This window comes from Podarcis erhardii (assembly GCF_964252035.2).
Source record: "Podarcis erhardii genome assembly, chromosome: Z".
NCBI lineage: Eukaryota > Metazoa > Chordata > Lepidosauria > Squamata > Lacertidae > Podarcis > Podarcis erhardii.
The window spans coordinates 51,923,858-51,948,760 of NC_138504.1; the positions used below are offsets into that span (position 1 = coordinate 51,923,858).

The 24,903-nt window shown below is 46.7% G+C and overlaps 2 protein-coding genes across 10 annotated transcripts in view; one reads left to right on the forward strand and one right to left on the reverse strand.

The window, feature by feature from the left end:
* Positions 1 to 22,987, reverse strand: part of LOC309334314 (uncharacterized protein) — a 30,282-nt gene extending 7,295 nt beyond the window's left edge. The window contains exons 1-4 of one of the 5 annotated variants that reach the window (XM_081848564.1): positions 22,718 to 22,987; positions 20,533 to 20,631; positions 9,691 to 9,830; positions 3,126 to 3,221 (exon numbers count right to left, since the gene is read on the reverse strand). In XM_081848564.1, coding sequence (XP_081704690.1) covers positions 3,126 to 3,221; positions 9,691 to 9,820 — 226 coding nt within the window. In that variant the 5' untranslated portion in view covers positions 9,821 to 9,830; positions 20,533 to 20,631; positions 22,718 to 22,987. Of the gene's footprint in view, positions 1 to 3,125; positions 3,222 to 5,979; positions 6,071 to 9,690; positions 9,831 to 11,442; positions 11,539 to 13,549; positions 13,909 to 20,532; positions 20,632 to 22,717 lie in introns of those variants that run through there. The other 4 variants (XR_014153033.1, XM_081848563.1, XM_081848565.1 and 1 more) reach the window with 4 other exon arrangements.
* LOC309334312 (uncharacterized protein) overlaps positions 1 to 24,903 on the forward strand; it is a 73,941-nt gene that overhangs the window by 26,174 nt on the left and 22,864 nt on the right. The window lies entirely within an intron of this gene.

Sequence of the window (24,903 nt, forward strand, 5' to 3'; positions counted from 1 at the left end):
GTGGAGCCAGGCTAGGATCTTAAACTGGTGCGGAAGGGGTAGTGACTCAGAGGGGACTTCGCCAGTCTAGGGCCAAGACGTAGGGCTGCACGCTCTGGGGTTTGAAATGGAAACTAAACTTCAATAAAGACTCTTGTACATTACATCAACCGGGCGTTGGTCCTCTGTGAGCTGGGACCTAGAGGCAGCTCTGACACATGACAAAGCCATTTTTCACCTTCTCACCCCTTGCTTTTTCCTGTAGACCTATTGCAGTTGTTAAGAGTCATCAACAGGCTCATCACAGCTATCTGCCAATCACCCATTCCCACCACCCTTCTGAGTAATACCCCTCCCCACCTTCTCACTATATAGAAGGGTCTGGTGACTTCTGTTTCAGTGTATCTGAAGAAGTGTGCATGCACATGAAAGCTCATACCTAGAACTAACTTAGTTGGTCTTTAAGGTGCTACTGGAAGGAATTTTTTGTTTTGACTATGGCAGACCAACACGGCTACCTATCTGTAACTGGAATAGACATGGATAGGAAAATAAACAGTGCCCTCGTGTGGCCAGTACTGGAATAGACATCAATACTGGAAAGAGGGCAAGGGGCCGGAGGGGGGAAGAAAGGACGTTAGAGGCGGCGGCGGCGGCGCCATGTTGGTTGAGGGCAGCAGGGGCTAGACTAGATTTCTGCATCTCTGCATTTCAGGGATCAGACTAGATGCTTCTGGGGGTCCTTGCGGAGAAGGAAGGCCGGAGGGACCCCCCCCAAAAAAATCTCCTCTGGGAGGAGTCCCAACAGTGCCTAAGGGGCCTGGCTTCTCCTCATTATAATATATTATAATATATTATAATATTATTATTGTTGTTATGTTATTAAATTATATAATTATATATCCTGTCATTTTATCCAGGCACCCCCAACCTGCAGCCCTCCAGATGTTTTGGACTACAATTCCCATCATCCCTGACTGCTGGTGCTGTTTGCTAGTGATCATGGGAGTTGTAGTGCCAAAACATCTGGAGGACCACAGATTGGGGGTGCCTGGATCCATAAGCTGCCGGGAGTCCCTGTCTGGGTTTGCTGGGAATGCGTGCTATTAATGATAATAATAATGATGATAACGAGGAGGATGCTTCAATTTGAAGAATCGTTACTAGTTTTGTAATGATTTCCCCATCCTAAATTTCTCAAAGCTGCCCGAGAGGAAGGGAGGGTATAGGATAATATATATACATATTATACATATATATAGATACACACACACACACACTTAATAAATATATACGTAAATATACATAATAAATATAGACATTGGCTCGACCAAATGACTTAAACCATTCCTATCAGTTTGCGAAGAATTTCTCGATGGCTCAAGATTTCTCAAAACCTCAAATGAAATGTAAAATATCCATCCTTGATCCTGTTTCTGCCCCCCCAAACTATCGCTTGGCGGGGAGTTCCAAAGGAGGGAGCTGCTCTCTGCAATGGATCTTTGAGGGCAAGTCTCAGGGGGCAAGCTGGTGGATTTCGAGGGCAAGCTGAGCTGTGGCTCCAATTCGAACCCAGGACCAGAGCCAGTTGCCCCACAGGTTCTTTCCCCCCGGCGAGGCTGGTCTCTGCCCCCCAAACTCTGCTGACACCGTCCAAGGCCTGCCTCTTCCAAGATCAGCAAGTGGCGGGCAGTTCCCCAGATGGTGCGGGTTGGAGAGCAAGAGGCTGGGAGGGCCCAGGATGCCAGAAGGTGCTGGCCTCCTGATTATCTCCATCCAGGGCTTCTCTCCTGATTATCTCCATCCAGGTGGGCGGCGGGCACCACGCCGCCCGCCTCGCCAACAAGACCCTTAAAGGCGCCGGCTGCTTCCGCTACCGCATGGCTTTCCGGGGAGAAGGTGGTGAGTTGGGTTTGGCTTGGGTCGGTGGAACTCCCTGCTGCGGGAAGGGAATTCTAGCAGAGCCTCCGACACCTGAACCCCCTGCCCACCTGACTCTGCCTTCCTTTCCCCCGGGTGCTCCTGTCCGGCCCGCAGGGGGAGCGCGCCTGGTCTGGCGGGAGGAGAGGCTTCTCCTTGACAGTGGTGGCAAGTTCCAGGTAAGCCATCTCAGAAAGTCTGGGGCCTTTGGGACTGCCTGCCACTGGATGCCCTATCAAGACGTGGGGCTTTTCAGTTCGAAAAAGAGACTCCCAATTCCCCTTTGGGACTCCCTGCCACTTTGGCACGCCTCTGGGGTGAGACATTCAGCAGGTGTCGGATTCAAATTCCTTCCTGGCAGGAGGAGCTGCTGCTTTGAACCCATGTCTTGCAGGCGGTGCTGGAAGCGGGCACTGGCGAGTGGTCTGGCACGGGCGCCATCGTGGTGGACAACGTGGCATAAGCGGCCGGAGGCGGGTGCGAGGAGCGCCGCCAGGAGAGCGATGGTGAAGGGGAGGGGAGGTCCAATGCTTGGGGGATCCGGGGTTCGAGAGACACACGGGCATACGAAGAGAGGCGCCCCAGTTCGAGGGCATCGGCAAGGTTGCCTTTCAAGAGGGGAGGCCCTCGCACCCGGGACTCCCTGTCCCACCCCCAGCCCCAGAGGCAGCCTGGCCCTGAACTACCCGCTTTGCGTTCGCAGGACCAGGTCCGGATCGTGGAGCTGCCCGTCGGCGTGCCAACAGACTGGCCCCTTTCTCAAATTCGACAAACCAGTCAGCTCCCTGCCTCTCTAATTCACTGGGCATTCAGGTATTTGCTTGGAAATTAATTCTCTTTTTTAATTTAGGCCTCTTCCAAAACATTTATCTTAAGATGTAACGTGCAAGTTAGCATTTGGGATGTTAATTAATCTCCGCTTGGATTATGTGGATAAATCGATAGGTGGAAGAATCAATTACCTGGTTGATCTGAAGAAATTAAGTTTTCAACCAATTGTTAGTCACCCTTAAAAGAAAAAAGGAGACCTCACCAACATGGGGGAAGTCAGAAGGTTTTGCCCTACCCCAATCAAATAAATAACAACACTTTACTGTATTATTTCATTTACTGTACTGTACTGTGATGGTTAGGGGGGGTCGGTGTGATATATCAGGACTGGGGTTGTTTAAAAATGTTCTTTATTGTTAGATGTCAATTTCTATTTCTATTTTTTCCCCTTTTACCTTCATGTCTGCAGCTGACTTTTCCTCCACCTCCTCTTCTCCCTTCATCAGGCGAAGTTTCTTCCTCCTCCTCCTTTTCAGAGCAGGAATTCAGACCTAAGAAACATCAAGAATGTCGATTATTTTCCCAAGAAGGGCAAGAGGGGTCCCCGTCCAAGCAGACATCGAATATTTCCAGCCCAGATTGCAGTGGAAGAAAGAATCAAGTGGGAAAGGAGCCAGCAGACGACTAAGTGGAGGAAATGTGCTTTCCCCCGTTTCTTCTTTCTGAAGCCCTTTCCCAAGAATCATATAATTTATTATTATTATTATTATTATTATTATTATTATTATTATTATGCATCTAGCTGGAAGGGACCCCAAGGGTCATCCAGTCCCACCCGCCGCAAGGCAGGAATCTGCGAAGGAACCACAAGGAAACTGCATCTAATAAAAAGTGGAGGAATTGGGATATGGAGGAATTAGCTGGTTACAAAACACTTCAAGCAGTGCTTCATCTGCACAATACATTGTTCAGGTACAGTTTCCAATACATTAAGGGTGGCCTGAGGGGGAAAGCAATGGAGATTTGCACTTTATTTTATATAAATAATAAATTAATTATTATTATTATCATCATCACAGCCAGCTACTCTGGTGTTGCTGTAGCCAAGGGGAGCTTCCCCAACCCAATTCCAATAAATAAAAATACTATACGGTTAAGGCTGTTGCCATTACTGGAGAAGACAAAGATAGGAAAATAAACAGTGACCTCGTGTGGCCATTACTGGAATAGACATCGATAGGAAAATAAACAGTGCCCTCGTGTGGCCATTACTGGAATAGACATCGATAGGAAAATAAACAGTGACCTGTGTGGCCATTACTGGAATAGACATCAATAGGAAAATAAACAGTGCCCTCGTGTGGCCATTACTGGAATAGACCTCAAAAGAAAAATAAACAGTGCCCTCATGTGGCCATTACTGGAATAGAGCTCAATAGGAAAATAAACAGTGCCCTCGTGTGGCCATTACTGGAAAAGACATCGATAGGAAAATAAACAGCGACGTCGTGTGGCCAGTACTGGAATAGACCGCAATAGGAAAATAAACAGTGCCCTCGTGTGGACAATACTGGAATAGACATAGATAGGAAAATAAACAGTGCCCTCGTGTGGCCAGTACTGGAATAGATATAGATAGGAAAATAAACAGTGCCCTTGTGTGGCCAATACTGGAATAGACCTCAATAGGAAAATAAACAGTGCCCTCGTGTGGCCAATACTAGAATAGACCTCAATAGGAAAATAAACAGTGCCCTCGTGTGGCCAGGACTGGAATAGACATCGATAGGAAAATAAAAAGTGCCCTCGTGTGGCCAGTACTGGAATAGACATAGATAGGAAAATAAACAGTAGGAAAATAAAATGCCACCCCTGGAACCTGAGTGAATATCAAACGTGGGTTGTGTCCAGGAACCTGGGGGATTTCTTTCCCGTGTGCGCATGTTTTCCTCTTTAAATAAACAGCCCATGCAAGTTTCCAGCTCTTAAGGCTATATAATGGTGCATCTAGCTGGAAGGGACCCCAAGGGTCATCCAGTCCAACCCGCCGCAAGGCAGGAAAACGCGAAGGAACCACAAGGAAACTGCATTTAATAAAAAGTGGAGGAATTGGGATCTGGAGGAATTAGCTGGTTACAAAACAACGGCTTCAAGTAGTGCTTCATTTGCACAATACATTGTTCAGGTACAGTTTCCAATACATTAAGGGTGGCTTGAGGGGGAAAGCAATGGATATTTGCACTTTATTTTATATAAATAATAAATAAATTAATTATTATTATTATTATCATAGCCAGTTACTCTGGTGTTGCTGTAGCCAAGGGGAGCTTCCCCGACCCAATTCCAATAAATAAAAATACTATACGGTTAAGGCTGTTGCCATTACTGGAAAAGACATAGATAGGAAAATAAACAGTGCCCTCGTGTGGCCATTACTGGAATAGACATGGATAGGAAAATAAACAGTGCCCTCGTGTGGCCAGGACTGGAATAGACATAGATGGGAAAATAACAGTGAACCCGTGTGGCCAGTACTGGAATAGACATAGTTACAGATAGGTAGCCGTGTTGGTCTGCCATAGTCAAAACAAAACAAATTCGATTCCAGTAGCACCTTAAAGACCAACTAAGTCAGTTCTTGGTATGAGCTTTCGTGTTGCATGCACACGAAGAAGTGTATCTGAAGAAGTGTGCATGCACACGAAAGCTCATACCAAGAACTGACTTAGTTGGTCTTTAAGGTGCTACTGGAAGGAATTTGTTTTGTTTTGGAATAGACATAGATAGGGAAATAAACAGTGCCCCCGTGTGGCCAGGACTGGAATAGACATAGATAGGAAAATAAACAGTAGGAAAATAAAATGCCACTCATGGAACCCGAGTGAATATCAAGCGTGTGTTGTGTCCAGGAACCTGGGGGATTTCTTTCCCGTGTGCGCATGTTTTCCTCTTTACATAAACAGCCCATGCAAGTTTCCAGCTCTTAAGGCTATCGAGATTAGCCTGGCCGTCTCAGAAAAATATGGTACCTGGTTAAAGCAATGGTTCAAATGAAGAAATTCAGTTTTCCACCCCTTGCTTTGTCCCCTTTAGATGGCCTCACAAGAACAGGAAAAAGGAGACAAACTTCACCAACGTGGGGGAAGCCAGAAGGTGCCAATCAAAGAAATAAAAACACTTTCCTGTATTTTTACTGTATTTTTACTGTGCTGGTTAGGCGGGGTCGGTGTGATATATCAGGACTGGGGTTGTTTAAAAATGTTCTTTAGTGTTATATGTATATTTCTATTTTTTCCCCTTTTACCTTCATGCCTGCAGCTGACTTTTCCTCCACCTCCTCTTCTCCCTTCGTCCGGTGAAGTTTCTTCCTCCTCCTCCTTTTCAGAGCAGGAATTCAGACCTAAGAAATATCAATAATGTCCATTATTTTCCCAAGAAGGGCAAGAGGGGTCCCCGTCCAAGCAGACATAGAATATTCCTAGCCCAGATTGCAGTGGAAAAAAGAATCAAGCGGGAAAGGAGCCTGCAGACGACTAGCGGGAAGAAATGGGCTTTCCCCCCTGTTTCTTCTTTCTGAAGCCCTTTCCCAAGAATCATTTAATTCATTACTATTATTATTATTATTATTATGCATCTGGCTGGAAGGGACCCCAAGGGTCATCCAGTCCAACCCACCGCAAGGCAGGAAAATGCAAAGGAACCACAAGGAAACTGCATTTAATAAAAAGTGGAGGAATTGGGATCTGGAGGAATTAGCTGGTTACAAAACAACGGCTTCAAGCAGTGCTTCATCTGCACAATACATTGTTCAGGTACAGTTTCCAATACATTATTTCCTGCTTGGCAGGGGGTTCGACTCGATGGCCCTTGTGGTCTCTTCCAACTCTATGATTCTATGATTCTAAGGGTGGCCTGAGGGGGAAAGCAATGGAGATTTGCACTTTATTTTATATAAATAATAAATTAATTATTATTATCATCATCACAGTCAGTTACTCTGGTGTTGCTGTAGCCAAGGAGAGCTTCCCCGTCCCAATTCCAATAAATAAAATAAATAAAAATACTATACGGTTAAGGCTGTTGCCATTACTGGAATAGACTTCAATAGGAAAATAAACAGTGCCCTCGTGTGGCCATTACTGGAATAGACCTCAATAGGAAAATAAACAGTGCCCTCGTGTGGCCATTACTGGAATAGACTTCAATAGGAAAATAAACAGTGCCCTCGTGTGGACATTACTGGAATAGACCTCAATAGGAAAATAAACAGTGCCCTCGTGTGGCCATTACTGGAATAGACTTCAATTGGAAAATAAACAGTGCCCTCGTGTGGCCACTACTGGAATAGACCTCAATAGGAAAATAAACAGCGACATTGTGTGGCCATTACTGGAATAGACCTCAATAGGAAAATAAACAGTGCCCTCGTGTGGCCATTACTGGAATAGACCTCAATAGGAAAATAAACAGTGCCCTCGTGTGGCCATTACTGGAATTCCCCTTGCCGCCCAAGGGTTGTTTGAGGCCCCCACGAAAGAGCTGATCTCCAGCTTGAACCCAGGACTTGCTCTATCACCAGGCTGCTCCTCCAGCTGCCAATACCACCCCTGGAACCTGTGTGAGTATCAAGCGTGGGTTGTGTCCAGGAACCTGGGAGGATGTCTTTACTGTGGGCGCATGTTTTCGTCTTGAAATAAACAGCCCATGCAAGTTTCCAGCCCTTATGGCCATCGAGATTAGCCTGGCCGTCTCCGAGGAAATCTGGGGAGGCTGCGGTGGACTTTCCAGTGGTCCAAGGGGGGTTGTGTCTTCCTGCCCGGCCTCTATTTCCTGCCCTCTTTCTCCCCTGCACCCTTTCAAAGCAACCACGGAGGAGGGAAGGAAGCGGAGCCATGGATCCTCGGCTCGCAATTGCACCAGATTCCCTCCGCATTGAAGCAGGAAAGTGGGAGAGGAGCTGCTTACACGAGTAGGGAGCGAAAAATATGGTACCTGGTTAAAGCAATGGTTCATTTGAAGAAATTCATTTTCCAACCCAATGCTTTGTCCCCTTTAGATGGCCTAACAAGAAAAGGAAAAGGAGACAAACCTCACCAACATGGGAGAAGCCAGGAGGTGCTGCCCTACACCAATTAAATAAATAAAAATACTTTCCTGTATTTTTACTGTACTGTACTGTGCTGGTTAGGGGGGGTCGGTGTGATATATCAGGACTGGGGTTGTTTAAAAATGTTCTTTAGTGTTATGTGTATATTTCTATTTTTTCCCCTATTACCTTCATGTCTGCAGCTGACTTTTCCTCCACCTCCACTTCTCCCTTCGTCCGGCGAAGTTTCCTCCTCCTCCTCCTTTTCAGAGCAGGAATTGAGCATATAGACCTAAGAAATATCAATAATGTCGATTATTTTCCCAAGAAGGGAAAGAGGGGTCCCCGTCCAAGCAGACATAGAATATTTCCAGCCCTGATTGCAGTGGAAGAAAGAATCAAGTGGGAAAGGAGCCAGCAGACGACTAGCGGGAAGAAATGTGCTTTCCACCCTGTTTCTTCCTTCTGAAGCCCTTTCCCAAGAATCATATAATGGTGCATCTCGCTGGAAGGGACCCCAAGGGTCATCCAGTCCAACCCGCCGCAAGGCAGGAATCTACAAAGGAACCACAAGGAAACTGCATTTAATAAAAAGTGGAGGAATTGGGATCTGGAGGAATTAGCTGGTTACAAAACAACGGCTTCAAGCAGTGCTTCATCTGCACAATACATTGTTCAGGTACAGTTTCCAAGACATGAAGGGTGGCCTGAGGGGGAAAGCAAGGGAGATTTGCACGTTATTTTATATCAATAAGAAATTAATTATTATTATTATCATCACAGCCAGTTACTCTGGTGTTGCTGTAGCCAAGGGGAGCTTCCCCGTCCCAATTCCAATAAATAAAAATACTATACGGTTAAGGCTGTTGCCATGACTGGAAAAGACATCGATAGGAAAATAAACAGTGCCCTCGTGTGGCCATTACTGGAATAGACCTCAATAGGAAAATAAACAGTGCCCTCGTGTGGCCAGTACTGGAATAGACTTCAATAGGAAAATAAACAGTGCCCTCGTGTGGCCATTACTGGAATAGACCTCAATAGGAAAATAAACAGCGACGTCGTGTGGCCATTACTGGAATAGACCTCAATCGGAAAATAAACAGTGCCCTCGTGTGGCCAGTACTGGAATAGACCTCAATCGGAAAATAAGCAGTGCCCTCGTGTGGCCAGGACTGGAATAGACATCAATAGGAAAATAAACAGTGCCCTCGTGTGGCCATTACTGGAATAGACCTCAATAGGAAAATAAACAGCGACGTCGTGTGGCCATTACTGGAATAGACCTCAATCGGAAAATAAACAGTGCCCTCGTGTGGCCAGTACTGGAATAGACCTCAATCGGAAAATAAGCAGTGCCCTCGTGTGGCCAGGACTGGAATAGACATCAATAGGAAAATAAACAGTGCCCTCGTGTGGCCATTACTGGAATAGACCTCAATAGGAAAATAAACAGCGACGTCGTGTGGCCATTACTGGAATAGACCTCAATCGGAAAATAAACAGTGCCCTCGTGTGGCCAGTACTGGAATAGACCTCAATAGGAAAATAAACAGTGCCCTCGTGTGGCCATTACTGGAATAGACATCAATAGGAAAATAAACAGCGACGTCGTGTGGCCATTACTGGAATAGACATCAATAGGAAAATAAACAGTGCCCTCGTGTGGCCATTACTGGAATAGACTTCAATAGGAAAATAAACAGTGCCCTCGTGTGGCCAGTACTGGAATAGACCTCAATAGGAAAATAAACAGTGCCCTCGTGTGGCCAGTACTGGAATAGACATAGACAGGAAAATAAACAGTGCCCTCGTGTGGCCAGTACTGGAATAGACATAGACAGGAAAATAAACAGTGCCCTCGTGTGGCCAGTACTGGAATAGACATAGACAGGAAAATAAACATTACTACTGCCAGAGGAAGTGGGACTTACAGGAGATCTCTCCAAGCTGTTTCAAGGATGAGCCGGAGAAATGGCCAGAGCAACTGCAAGACTCCAGGACCAGCCAAGCTCCAAAACGCATCCGGCCAGGAGAACCAAGCGAGGCAGCGCAAACACCCATCAGGCGCGTTCTAGAGAAAGAGACAGGCTTCTGGGTTAACCACAAAGTTCATTTGTTTGGCACCCACATTTGACTGAGTATGCGGCTGAGCAGTGTCAGAAACTCATGATCTATAAGCCCATTTTCATACTTTTAGATGCCCCAAATGGATATTGTGTGCCCTGGCTCTTATTTACGTTGGGGAAGAGGCAGATGGGACTACCATCTTAGTTTGTTTTTAAAGGGAACAGCTGTAACCTCAGTAGCTTTGCCTGCAGAACACCACACGCTCAATCTACGGCTTCTCCAGGCCTGAAACTCTGGCAAAGTGCTGCCAGTCAGTGTTGACATTACTCAGCTAGATGAAGTGGTGGGTCCGACTCCCTATAAGGCAGCTTCCCAGGTTCCCATTTATGCTACCGATAATAATAATAATAATAATAATAAATTTTATTTATATCCCCCCCTCCCCCGCCAAAGCCGGGCTCAGGGCGGCTAACAACACTAAAACAGTACAACATTATAAAACATTATAAAAATGAATTAAAATCAAAATTGATGGCAACCATAAACTAAAGTTTTGTAAAGATTGCCAAAGGAGGGAGTCAGGCTGCGCCCTGACCAAAGGCCAGGTGGAACAGCTCTGTCTTGCAGGCCCTGCGGAAAGATGTCAAGTCCTGCAGGGCCCTTGTCTCTTGTGACAGAGCGTTCCACCAGGTTGGAGCCGCAGCCGAAAAAGCCCTGGCTCTAGTTGAGGCCAGCCTAACCTCTCTGTGGCTTGGGACCTTCAAGATGTTTTTATTTGAAGATCGTAAGTTCCTCTGTGGGGCATACCAGGAGAGGCGGTCCCGTAGGTACGAGGGCCCTAGGCCGTATAGGGCTTTGAAGGTTAAAACCAGCACCTTAAACCTGATCCTGTACGATCTGGGCGTGAGGCTGGCTGTCCCGTTGAGTGTGGCGAGGGTGGTTCTTTGCACATCTGGAAGACGACTGTGTCACCTCCCATCACCCTCTTGAAGGTGCTTTTTCAGCTCAGGGGAAAGGGCAGGCAGCCACAGCAGCTGTAGACTGTAGCATCCTGAATTAAGGGAGGCGGAATTCCCCTTGCAGCCCAAGGGTTATTTGAGGCCACCACGAAAGAGCTGATCTCCAGCTTGAACCCAGGACTTGCTCTATCACCAGGCTGCTCCTCCAGCTGCCAATGCCACCCCTGGAACCTGAGTGAATATCAAGTGTGGGTTGTGTCCAGGAACCTGGGAGGATGTCTTTCCCATGTGCGCATGTTTTCCTCTTGAAATCAACAGCCCATGCAAGTTTCCAGCTCTTAAGGCTATCGAGATTAGCCTGGCCGTCTCAGAAAAATATGGTACCTGGTTAAAGCAATGGTTCATATGAAGAAATTCAGTTTTCCACCCATTGCTTTGTCCCCTTTAGATGGCCTAACAAGAAAAGGAAAAGGAGACAAACTTCACCAACGTGGGGGAAGCCAGAAGGTGCCAATCAAATAAATAAAAATACTTTACTGTATTTTAACTGTACTGTACTTTGCTGGTTATGGGGGGTCGGTGTGATATATCAGGACTGGGGTTGTTTAAAAATGTTCTTTAGTGTTATGTGTATATTTCTATATTTCCTCCTTTTACCTTCATGTCTGCAGCTGACTTTTCCTCCACCTCCTCTTCTCTCTTCATCAGGCGAAGTTTCTTCCTCCTCCTCCTTTTCAGAGCAGGAATTCAGACCTAAGAAACATCAATAATGTCCATTATTTTCCCCAGAAGGGCAAGAGGGGTCCCCGTCCAAGCAGACATCGAATATGTCCAGCCCAGATTGCAGTGGAAGAAAGAATCAAGCGGGAAAGGAGCCAGCAGACGACTAACGGGAGGAAATGTGCTTTCCCCCGTTTCTTCTTTCTGAAGCCCTTTCCCCAGAATCATATAATTTATTATTATTATTCTTATTATTATTATTATGGTGCATCTCGCTGGAAGGGACCCCAAGGGTCATCCAGTCCCACCCGCCGCAAGGCAGGAATCTGCAAAGGAACCACAAGGAAACTGCATCTAATAAAAAGTGGAGGAATTGGGATCTGGAGGAATTAGCTGGTTACAAAACAACGGCTTCAAGCAGTGCTTCATCTGCACAATACATTGTTCAGGTACAGTTTCCAATACATGAAGGGTGGCCTGAGGGGGAAAGCAAGGGAGAGTTGCACTTTATTTTATATAAATAAGAAATTAATTATTATTATTATCATCACAGCCAGTTACTCTGGTGTTGCTGTAGCCAAGGGGAGCTTCCCCGACCCAATTCCAATAAATAAAAATACTATACGGTTAAAGCTGTTGCCATTACTGGAAAAGACCTCAATAGGAAAATAAACAGTGTCCTCGTGTGGCCAATACTGGAATAGACCTCAATAGGAAAATAAACAGTGCCCTCGTGTGGCCAGGACTGGAATAGACATGGATAGGAAAATAAACAGTGCCCTCGTGTGGCCAGTACTGGAATAGACATTTGTCAGGGACGCAGCGGGAGCGCAGGGAGGGGAGGAGATGGAGAGCGAGGGGGAGCAATCCGAGGGCAGCGTAGGAGAAGAGGACAGTAGCCCGAGAGATTCCATGAGCCTCTCCAGCGAATCGGAAGATTCACAGAAGGGGGCGCCGATGGCCAGGGCAAGGGGGGCCCCAAGGGGGACACCCCAGAAGCAAGGGGCCAGCGGGGACTCCCAGAGCAGCAGTTGGAAATCAGGACCAGCTTCCCCACCAGAGCAGAGTGGGGGGGGGAAGAGTCCCAGGTATCGGGGCCAGCGTCTCCCCCACCAGGGAGAGAAGATGAGTCAGGGTTGGCCACGCCTCCATCGGAGAGCGAGGGAACGGTCGAGAGGAAGGTTACCGGCTGGGCGCGCGCGCCAAGTTCAAATGTACAGGCGAGCGGCACAGCAGGTAGCCCGGATAGGGAACCAGGTCCTAAAGCCCGCCGGAAGGAGGGGCAAGAATCAGGGGGGTCAGTGTCAGAAGAGTCCAGAAAGGATGAAACCCCAGCGGGCAGGAGGGCCCAGAGGAGGAAGGAGCGAAGGAAGAGGTGGGGCAAGGCTAGAGTCTTAAACTGGTGTCAGGGGGGCGGAGACTCAGACGGGACTTCGCCGGTCTAGGCTTTAAGACCTAGAGCGGCACGCTGCGGCTTTGAAATGGAAACTGAACTTCAATAAAGACTTTTGTACATAACTACAGCCGGGCGTTGGTCCTTTGTGAGCTGGGACCAAGGGGAAGCTCTGACAACATGGATAGGAAAATAAACAGTAGGAAAATAAAATGCACCCCTGGAACCTGAGTGAATATCAAGCGTGGGTTGTGTCCAGGAACCTGAGGGATTTCTTTCCCGTGTGCGCATGTTTTCCTCTTTAAATAAACAGCCCATGCAAGTTCCAGCTCTTAAGGCTATCGAGATTAGCCTGGCCGTCTCAGAAAAATATGGTATCTGGTTAAAGCAATGGTTCATCTGAAGAAATTCATTTTTCCACCCATTGCTGTCTCCCCTTTAGATGGCCTAACAAGAAAAGGAAAAGGAGACAAACCTCACCAACGTGGGGGAAGCCAGAAGGTGCCAATCAAAGAAATAAAAACACTTTCCTGTATTTTTCCTGTACTGTACTGTGCTGGTTAGGGGGGGTCGGTGTGATATATCAGGACTGGGGGGGTTTCAAAATGTTCTTTAGTGTTATGTGTATATTTCTATTTTTTCCCCTTTTACCTTCATGCCTGCAGCTGACTTTTCCTCCACCTCCTCTTCTCCCTTCGTCCGGCGAAGTTTCTTCCTCCTCCTCCTCCTTTTCAGAGCAGGAATTCAGACCTAAGAAATATCAAGAATGTCGATTATTTTCCCAAGAAGGGCAAGAGGGGTCCCCGTCCAAGCAGACATAGAATATGTCCAGCCCAGATTGCAGTGGAAGAAAGAATCAAGCGGGAAAGGAGCCAGCAGACGACTAAGTGGAGGAAATGTGCTTTCCCCCGTTTCTTCTTTCTGAAGCCCTTTCCCAAGAATCATATAATTTATTATAATTATAATTATAATTATTATTATTATTATTATTATTATTATTATGCATCTAGCTGGAAGGGACCCCAAGGGTCATTCAGTCCCACTCGCCGCAAGGCAGGAATCTACACAAGAACCACAAAGAAACTGCATATAATAAAAAGTGGAGGAATTCGGATCTGGAGGAATTAGCTGGTTACAAAAAAACGGCTTCAAGCAGTGCTTCATCTGCACAATACATTGTTCAGGTACAGTTTCCAATACATTAAGGGTGGCCTGAGGGGGAAAGCAATGGAGATTTGCACTTTATTTTATATAAATAATAAATTATTTATTATTATTATCATCATCACAGCCAGCTACTCTGGTGTTGCTGTAGCCAAGGGGAGCTTCCCCGACCCAATTCCAATAAATAAAAATACTAGACGGTTAAGGCTGTTGCCATTACTGGAGAAGACATGGATAGGAAAATAAACAGTGCCCTCGTGTGGCCAGGACTGGAATAGACCTCGATAGGAAAATAAACAGGGCCCTCGTGTGGCCAGGACTGGAATAGACATGGATGGGAAAATAAACAGTGCCCTCGTGTGGCCAGGACTGGAATAGACATAGATGGGAAAATAAACAGGGCCCTCGTGTGGCCAGGACTGGAATAGACATAGATGGGAAAATAAACAGTGCCCTCGTGTGGCCAGGACTGGAATAGACATGGATAGGAAAATAAACAGTGCCCTCGTGTGGCCAGGACTGGAATAGACATGGATAGGAAAATAAACAGTGCCCTCGTGTGGCCAGGACTGGAATAGACATGGATAGGAAAATAAACAGTGCCCTCGTGTGGCCAGGACTGGAATAGACATGGATAGGAAAATAAACAGTGCCCTCGTGTGGCCAGGACTGGAATAGACATAGATGGGAAAATAAACAGTGCCCTCGTGTGGCCAGGACTGGAATAGACATAGATAGGAAAATAAACAGGGCCCTCGTGTGGCCAGGACTGGAATAGACATGGATAGGAAAATAAACAGTGCCCTCGTGTGGCCAGGACTGGAATAGACATAGATGGGAAAATAAACAGTGCCCTCGTGTGGCCAGGACTGGAATAGACATAGATGGGAAAATAAACAGTGCCCTCGTGTGGCCAGGACTGGAATAGACATAGATAGGAAAATAAACAGTGCCCTCGTGTGGCCAGGACTGGAATAGACCTCAATAGGAAAATAAACAGTGCCCTCGTGTGGCCAGGACTGGAATAGACCTCAATAGGAAAATAAACAGTGCCCTCGTGTGGCCAGGACTGGAATAGACATGGATAGGAAAATAAACAGTGCCCTCGTGTGGCCAGTACTGGAATAGACATAGACAGTAAAATAAACAGTGTTCTCGTGTGGCCAGGACTGGAATAGACATGGATAGGAAAATAAACAGTGCCCTCGTGTGGCCAGGACTGGAATAGACATGGATAGGAAAATAAACAGTGCCCTCGTGTGGCCAGGACTGGAATAGACATGGATAGGAAAATAAACAGTGCCCTCGTGTGGCCAGGACTGGAATAGACATAGATGGGAAAATAAACAGTGCCCTCGTGTGGCCAGGACTGGAATAGACATAGATAGGAAAATAAACAGGGCCCTCGTGTGGCCAGGACTGGAATAGACATGGATAGGAAAATAAACAGTGCCCTCGTGTGGCCAGGACTGGAATAGACATAGATGGGAAAATAAACAGTGCCCTCGTGTGGCCAGGACTGGAATAGACATAGATGGGAAAATAAACAGTGCCCTCGTGTGGCCAGGACTGGAATAGACATAGATAGGAAAATAAACAGTGCCCTCGTGTGGCCAGGACTGGAATAGACCTCAATAGGAAAATAAACAGTGCCCTCGTGTGGCCAGGACTGGAATAGACCTCAATAGGAAAATAAACAGTGCCCTCGTGTGGCCAGGACTGGAATAGACATAGATGGGAAAATAAACAGTGCCCTCCTGTGGCCAGGACTGGAATAGACATGGATAGGAAAATAAACAGTGCCCTCGTGTGGCCAGGACTGGAATAGACATGGATAGGAAAATAAACAGTGCCCTCGTGTGGCCAGGACTGGAATAGACATGGATAGGAAAATAAACAGTGCCCTCGTGTGGCCAGGACTGGAATAGACATAGATGGGAAAATAAACAGTGCCCTCGTGTGGCCAGGACTGGAATAGACATAGATAGGAAAATAAACAGGGCCCTCGTGTGGCCAGGACTGGAATAGACATGGATAGGAAAATAAACAGTGCCCTCGTGTGGCCAGGACTGGAATAGACATAGATGGGAAAATAAACAGTGCCCTCGTGTGGCCAGGACTGGAATAGACATAGATGGGAAAATAAACAGTGCCCTCGTGTGGCCAGGACTGGAATAGACATAGATAGGAAAATAAACAGTGCCCTCGTGTGGCCAGGACTGGAATAGACCTCAATAGGAAAATAAACAGTGCCCTCGTGTGGCCAGGACTGGAATAGACCTCAATAGGAAAATAAACAGTGCCCTCGTGTGGCCAGTACTGGAATAGACATAGACAGTAAAATAAACAGTGTTCTCGTGTGGCCAGGACTGGAATAGACATGGATAGGAAAATAAACAGTGCCCTCGTGTGGCCAGGACTGGAATAGACATGGATAGGAAAATAAACAGTGCCCTCGTGTGGCCAGGACTGGAATAGACATGGATAGGAAAATAAACAGTGCCCTCGTGTGGCCAGGACTGGAATAGACATGGATAGGAAAATAAACAGTGTCCTCCTGTGGCCAGGACTGGAATAGACATGGATAGGAAAATAAACAGTGCCCTCGTGTGGCCAGGACTGGAATAGACATAGATAGGAAAATAAACAGGGCCCTCGTGTGGCCAGGACTGGAATAGACATGGATAGGAAAATAAGCAGGGCCCTCGTGTGGCCAGGACTGGAATAGACATAGATAGGAAAATAAACAGTGCCCTCGTGTGGCCAGGACTGGAATAGACATAGATAGGAAAATAAACAGGGCCCTCGTGTGGCCAGGACTGGAATAGACATAGATGGGAAAATAAACAGTGCCCTCGTGTGGCCAGGACTGGAATAGACATAGACAGTAAAATAAACAGTGCCCTCGTGTGGCCAGTACTGGAATAGACATAGACAGTAAAATAAACAGTGCCCTCGTGTGGCCAGGACTGGAATAGACATGGATAGGAAAATAAACAGGGCCCTCGTGTGGCCAGGACTGGAATAGACATAGATGGGAAAATAAACAGTGCCCTCGTGTGGCCAGGACTGGAATAGACATAGATAGGAAAATAAACAGGGCCCTCGTGTGGCCAGGACTGGAATAGACATAGATGGGAAAATAAACAGTGCCCTCGTGTGGCCAGTACTGGAATAGACATAGATGGGAAAATAAACAGGGCCCTCGTGTGGCCAGGACTGGAATAGACATAGATGGGAAAATAAACAGGGCCCTCGTGTGGCCAGGACTGGAATAGACATAGATGGGAAAATAAACAGTGCCCTCGTGTGGCCAGGACTGGAATAGACATGGATAGGAAAATAAACAGGGCCCTCGTGTGGCCAGGACTGGAATAGACATAGATGGGAAAATAAACAGTGCCCTCGTGTGGCCAGGACTGGAATAGACATAGATAGGAAAATAAACAGGGCCCTCGTGTGGCCAGGACTGGAATAGACATAGATGGGAAAATAAACAGTGCCCTCGTGTGGCCAGTACTGGAATAGACATAGATGGGAAAATAAACAGGGCCCTCGTGTGGCCAGGACTGGAATAGACATAGATGGGAAAATAAACAGGGCCCTCGTGTGGCCAGGACTGGAATAGACATGGATAGGAAAATAAACAGGGCCCTCGTGTGGCCAGGACTGGAATAGACATAGATAGGTAAATAAACAGTGCCCTCATGTGGCCAGGACTGGAATAGACATAGATAGGTAAATAAACAGTGCCCTCGTGTGGCCAGGACTGGAAAAGACATGGATAGGAAAATAAACAGTGCCCTCGTGTGGCCAGGACTGGAATAGACATGGATAGGAAAATAAACAGTGCCCTCGTGTGGCCAGGACTGGAATAGACATGGATAGGAAAATAAACAGTGCCCTCGTGTGGCCAGGACTGGAATAGACATGGATAGGAAAATAAACAGTGCCCTCGTGTGGCCAGGACTGGAATAGACATGGATAGGAAAATAAACAGTGCCCTCGTGTGGCCAGGACTGGAATAGACATAGATAGGAAAATAAACAGGGCCCTCGTGTGGCCAGGACTGGAATAGACATGGATAGGAAAATAAACAGTGCCCTCGTGTGGCCAGGACTGGAATAGACATAGATGGGAAAATAAACAGTGCCCTCGTGTGGCCAGGACTGGAATAGACATAGATGGGAAAATAAACAGTGCCCTCGTGTGGCCAGGACTGGAATAGACATAGATAGGAAAATAAACAGTGCCCTCCTGTGGCCAGGACTGGAATAGACCTCAATAGGAAAATAAACAGTGCCCTCGTGTGGCCAGGACTGGAATAGACCTCAATAGGAAAATAAACAGTGCCCTCGTGTGGCCAGGACTGGAATAGACATGGATAGGAAAATAAACAGTGCCCTCGTGTGGCCAGTACTGGAATAGACATAGACAGTAAAATAAACAGTGTTCTCGTGTGGCCAGGACTGGAATAGACATGGATAGGAAAATAAACAGTGCCCTCGTGTGGCCAGGACTGGAATAGACATGGATAGGAAAATAAACAGTGCCCTCGTGTGGCCAGGACTGGAATAGACATGGATAGGAAAATAAACAGTGCCCTCGTGTGGCCAGGACTGGAATAGACATGGATAGGAAAATAAACAGTGCCCTCGTGTGGCCAGGACTGGAATAGACATGGATAGGAAAATAAACAGTGTCCTCCTGTGGCCAGGACTGGAATAGACATGGATAGGAAAATAAACAGTGCCCTCGTGTGGCCAGGACTGGAATAGACATAGATGGGAAAATAAACAGTGCCCTCGTGTGGCCAGGACTGGAATAGACATAGATAGGAAAATAAACAGGGCCCTCCTGTGGCCAGGACTGGAATAGACATAGATGGGAAAATAAACAGTGCCCTCGTGTGGCCAGGACTGGAATAGACATAGATGGGAAAATAAACAGTGCCCTCGTGTGGCCAGGACTGGAATAGACATAGATAGGAAAATAAACAGGGCCCTCGTGTGGCCAGGACTGGAATAGACATAGATGGGAAAATAAACAGTGCCCTCGTGTGGCCAGTACTGGAATAGACATAGATGGGAAAATAAACAGGGCCCTCGTGTGGCCAGGACTGGAATAGACATAGATGGGAAAATAAACAGGGCCCTCGTGTGGCCAGGACTGGAATAGACATAGATGGGAAAATAAACAGTGCCCTCGTGTGGCCAGTACTGGAATAGACATAGATGGGAAAATAAACAGGGCCCTCGTGTGGCCAGGACTGGAATAGACATAGATGGGAAAATAAACAGGGCCCTCGTGTGGCCAGGACTGGAATAGACATAGATGGGAAAATAAACAGGGCCCTCGTGTGGCCAGGACTGGAATAGACATAGACAGTAAAATAAACAGTGCCCTCGTGTGGCCAGGACTGGAATAGACATGGATAGGAAAATAAACAGTGCCCTCGTGTGGCCAGGACTGGAATAGACATGGATAGGAAAATAAACAGTGTCCTCCTGTGGCCAGGACTGGAATAGACATGGATAGGAAAATAAACAGTGCCCTCGTGTGGCCAGGACTGGAATAGACATAGATGGGAAAATAAACAGTGCCCTCGTGTGGCCAGGACTGGAATAGACATAGATAGGAAAATAAACAGGGCCCTCGTGTGGCCAGGACTGGAATAGACATAGATGGGAAAATAAACAGTGCCCTCGTGTGGCCAGGACTGGAATAGACATAGATGGGAAAATAAACAGGGCCCTCGTGTGGCCAGGACTGGAATAGACATAGATAGGAAAATAAACAGGGCCCTCGTGTGGCCAGGACTGGAATAGACATAGATGGGAAAATAAACAGTGCCCTCGTGTGGCCAGGACTGGAATAGACATAGATGGGAAAATAAACAGTGCCCTCGTGTGGCCAGTACTGGAATAGACATAGACAGTAAAATAAACAGTGCCCTCGTGTGGCCAGGACTGGAATAGACATGGATAGGAAAATAAACAGGGCCCTCGTGTGGCCAGGACTGGAATAGACATAGATGGGAAAATAAACAGGGCCCTCGTGTGGCCAGTACTGGAATAGACATAGATGGGAAAATAAACAGTGCCCTCGTGTGGCCAGGACTGGAATAGACATAGATGGGAAAATAAACAGGGCCCTCGTGTGGCCAGGACTGGAATAGACATAGATGGGAAAATAAACAGGGCCCTCGTGTGGCCAGGACTGGAATAGACATAGATGGGAAAATAAACAGGGCCCTCGTGTGGCCAGGACTGGAATAGACATAGATGGGAAAATAAACAGTGCCCTCGTGTGGCCAGGACTGGAATAGACATGGATAGGAAAATAAACAGGGCTCTCGTGTGGCCATTACTGGTTGGGGGGGGGGCGGTGAGATATATCAGGACAGGGGTTGTATAAAAATGTTCTTAATTGTTAGATGTCAATTTCTATTTCTATTTTTCCCCTTTTACCTTCATGTCTGCAGCTGACTTTTCCTCCACCTCCTCTTCTCCCTTCATCAGGCGAAGTTTCTTCCTCCTCCTCCTCCTTTTCAGAGCAGGAATTCAGACCTAAGAAACATCCAGAATGTCGATTATTTTCCCCAGAAGGGCAAGAGGGGTCCCCGTCCAAGCAGACATTGAATATGTCCAGCCCTGATTGCAGTGGAAGAAAGAATCAAGCGGGAAAGGAGCCAGCAGACGACTAAGTGGAGGAAATGGGCTTTCCCCCGTTTCTTCGTTCTGAAGCCCTTTCCCCAGAATCATATAATTCATTATTATTATTATTATTATGCATCTAGCTGGAAGGGACCCCAAGGGTCATCCAGTCCAACCCGCCGCAAGGCAGGAATCTGCAAAGGAACCACAAGGAAACTGCATTTAATAAAGAGTGGAGGAATTGGGATCTGGAGGAATTAGCTGGTTACAAAACAACGGCTTCAAGCAGTGCTTCATCTGCACAAGACATTGTTCAGGTACAGTTTCCAAGACATGAAGGGTGGCCTGAGGGGGAAAGCAAGGGAGATTTGCACTTTATTTTATATCAATAAGAAATTAATTATTATTATTATCATCATCACAGCCAGCTACTCTGGTGTTGCTGTAGCCAAGGGGAGCTTCCCCGACCCAATTCCAATAAATAAAAATACTATACGGTTAAGGCTGTTGCCATTACTGGAGAAGACATGGATAGGAAAATAAACAGGGCCCTCGTGTGGCCAGGACTGGAATAGACATGGATAGGAAAATAAACAGTGCCCTCGTGTGGCCAGGACTGGAATAGACATGGATAGGAAAATAAACAGTGCCCTCGTGTGGCCAGGACTGGAATAGACATGGATAGGAAAATAAACAGGGCCCTCGTGTGGCCAGGACTGGAATAGACATGGATAGGAAAATAAACAGTGCCCTCGTGTGGCCAGGACTGGAATAGACATAGATGGGAAAATAAACAGGGCCCTCGTGTGGCCAGGACTGGAATAGACCTCAATAGGGCGGGGCCCGGCCTTTCCCGCTCCTTCTCCCCCCGGCTGTTTCCCGCGGATTCTTCTTCGCGGTGCTTGAGAAGTCCTTCTTCTTCTTCTGGTTCTTCTGGGCCAAGCCGAGGGGCAGCTGGGCGGGGCCGGGGCGGGGAAGCCAGGCGGAGTCTCCGGCCTTTCCCCCCTCGGAGCCTTCTGGTCCGGGGGATTCTTCTCTCCAGCTGTCGCCTGCTCCTTTCTCCTTGGCTTCCCTTCTGGGTCTCCACGGGGGGCCGTGGGGGAGGGGCCTGGGGCGCGCCCGGGGCCAGGGCGGGAAGGGGGGGGCTGGAATGGGCCGTCTCCCCGGAATCCAGGACCAGAAGGAGAGGGGAGACCAGGCGGGGGGGAGGGGGGGGCAGGCCGGGAAGGGGCTGCGGGAAAAGGAGGAGGGGAAACCGGCGGGGGGGGGGAGGGTTCTTTGGGGGATGGTTTCGGGACAAGTGGAAGAAACACCTTTCAAAAACACTTCTGAAAGTTGGTAGTATATGACGTTTGAGCGTGTTGCGAAATACTCTGGGGGGGGCTGGGAAAGAGGATGAAATTAGGATTGTCTTTCTTAAATTCTTCTTCTTCTTATTCTTATAATACATCTCCCCCACCCAAGGGGGACACGGCCTCTTCCCCCCTGAGCCTTAAGAGGAGAGCAGTTATATTTCCTCCAACTGGGGGAAAAGCAACTCCAGAGGAACGGGCTGTGATGATTATTATTATTATTATTATTATTTATTACTGTTTATATGAAATAAAAGTGCAAATCTCCCTTGCTTTCCCCCTCAGGCCACCCTTCATGGCTGGGAAACTGTACCTGAAGAGGGTATTGGGCAGATGAAGCACTGCTTGGTTTGGGAACCAGCTCATTCCTCCACTGATGATGATGATGATGATGATGATGATGATGATGAAATGAACCCTGGTGGCTCCTTTGCTTTGTCACCCTTAGAAAAGAAAAAAGGAGACCTCACCAACGTGGGGGAAGCCAGAAGGTGCCAATCAAAGAAATAAAAACACTTTCCTGTATTTTTCCTGTACTGTACTGTGCTGGTTAAGGGGGGGGGGGGTCAGTGTGATATATCAGGACTGGGGTTGTTTAAAAATGTTCTTTAGTGTTATGTGTATATTTCTATTTTTTCCCCTTTTACCTTCATGTCTGCAGCTGACTTTTCCTCCACCTCCTCTTCTCCCTTCGTCCGGCGAAGTTTCTTCCTCCTCCTCCTCCTTTTCAGAGCAGGAATTCAGACCTAGGAAACATCAAGAATGTCGATTATTTTCCCCAGAAGGGCAAGAGGGGTCCCCGTCCAAGCAGACATAGAATATTTCCAGCCCAGATTGCAGTGGAAGAAAGAATCAAGTGGGAAAGGAGCCAGCAGACGACTAAGTGGAGGAAATGGGCTTGCCCCCGTTTCTTCGTTCTGAAGCCCTTTCCCCAGAATCATATAATTTATTATTATTATTATTATTATTATTATTATGCATCTAGCTGGAAGGGACCCCAAGGGTCATCCAGTCCAACCCGCCGCAAGGCAGGAATCTACAAAGGAACCACAAGGAAACTGCATTGAATAAAAAGTGGAGGAATTGGGATCTGGAGGAATTAGCTGGTTACAAAACAACGGCTTCAAGCAGTGCTTCATCTGCACAATACATTGTTCAGGTACAGTTTCCAAGACATGAAGGGTGGCCTGAGGGGGAAAGCAAGGGAGAGTTGCACTTTATTTTATATCAATAAGAAATTAATTATTTAGTTCCTCTGGAGTTGCTTCTCCCCCCAATTCCAATAAATAAAAATACTCTACGGTTAATGCTTAGGGGGGAAGAGGCCACGTCCCACTTGGGTGGGTGTGATTTATAATAATAATAATTATTATTATTATTATTATTTAACATTTAATAATAATTTATTACTCTTTCCCAGCCAGCAACAGAGTATTTAAAAACACGATAAAACATAATATCCTACAAACTTTTATAAGTTTTATAAGAATAACCATTATAATAATGATAAGAATTTAAAAATGAAGGATAATCCTCATTTATTCCCCTTCTCCAGCCACTCCCAACAGAATATTAAAAACGAGAGAAAACGTACTTGCCAACTTCACCAAGCCTTTTCTAATAATAAAAATAATAACAATAAAAATAATTTTTAAAGTACTGCGAATAATCCTTTATTGCAATAAAAGCGCGCCAAAAGTGCTGCCTCGGCGTCCCGGGCGTGGGAAACACCTGAGGAGAAGCAGCTGGGAAACAGCTGGGAGGAGAAAGAGCGGGAAAGGGCTGGCCCCGCCCACAGCCCGGCCTGGGATTGGCCCAAAGGCCCACCTATCGCCGCCGACGGCCCTTCACCAACATGGCGGCGGTGGCGCGTCTTCTGCCCTTTCTCCCCCCCTCTTTCCAGTCCCTTTGCCCTCGTCCAACATGGCCGCCGTAGGAAGCCCCTCGGTCCGCGCACGCGCCCAGCGGGCTCAGCTGCAGCAGTAAACTCGGCGGCGATAGGTCGGGCTGTGGGCCAATCCCAGGTCGCCGTATGGGCGTGCCGGCCGCGTGGCGCTTCTTCTCCTCAGCGTTTCCCTCGCCATTTTCTCGAAGGAAGCGCGCGAGGCGGGTCGCCGGGGGAGGAGCGGGCGGGAAAGAAGGAGAAGGAAGGAGGATTCTCAGGGATTTGTAAATTCTTCTTCTTCTTCTTCTTCTTCTTCTTCTTCTTATTAGAAAACCTGAGTGAAGTTTCTAATATATTACGTTTTGTCGAATTTTTAAATAATCTGTTGGGGAAGGCGAATAAATGAGGATTATGCTTCATTTTTAAATGGTTAGCATTATTATAATGGTTTTTATTGTAAAAAGGTGAGGGAAGTTTGTAATATATTAAGTTTTATCGCTTTTTAAATTTTCTGTCGGTGGCTGGGAAATAGTAATACATTATTATAATCATTAATTTTAAAAGTATTATTATTGTTATTATAAAAAGGTGAGGGAAGTTTGTAATCTATGATTTATCTTTTTTTAATTTTCTGTTGGTGGCTGGGAACGAGTAATACATTATTCTTATCATTAGTTTTATTGTTATTGTTATTATAAAAGGGTGAGGGAGGTTTGTAGCATATTACGATTTATCATTTTTTTAAAAAATATTTTGTTGGTGGCTGGGAAAGAGTAATTCATTATTATCATTAAATGTTAAATTATTATTATTATTATAAATTACACCCACCCAAGGGGGACATGGCCTCTTCGCCCATAAGCATTAACACTATAGTATTTTTATTTGAATTGCGGGGAGAAGCAACTCCAGAGTAATTGGCTGTGAGAATGATAATCCATTTCTTCT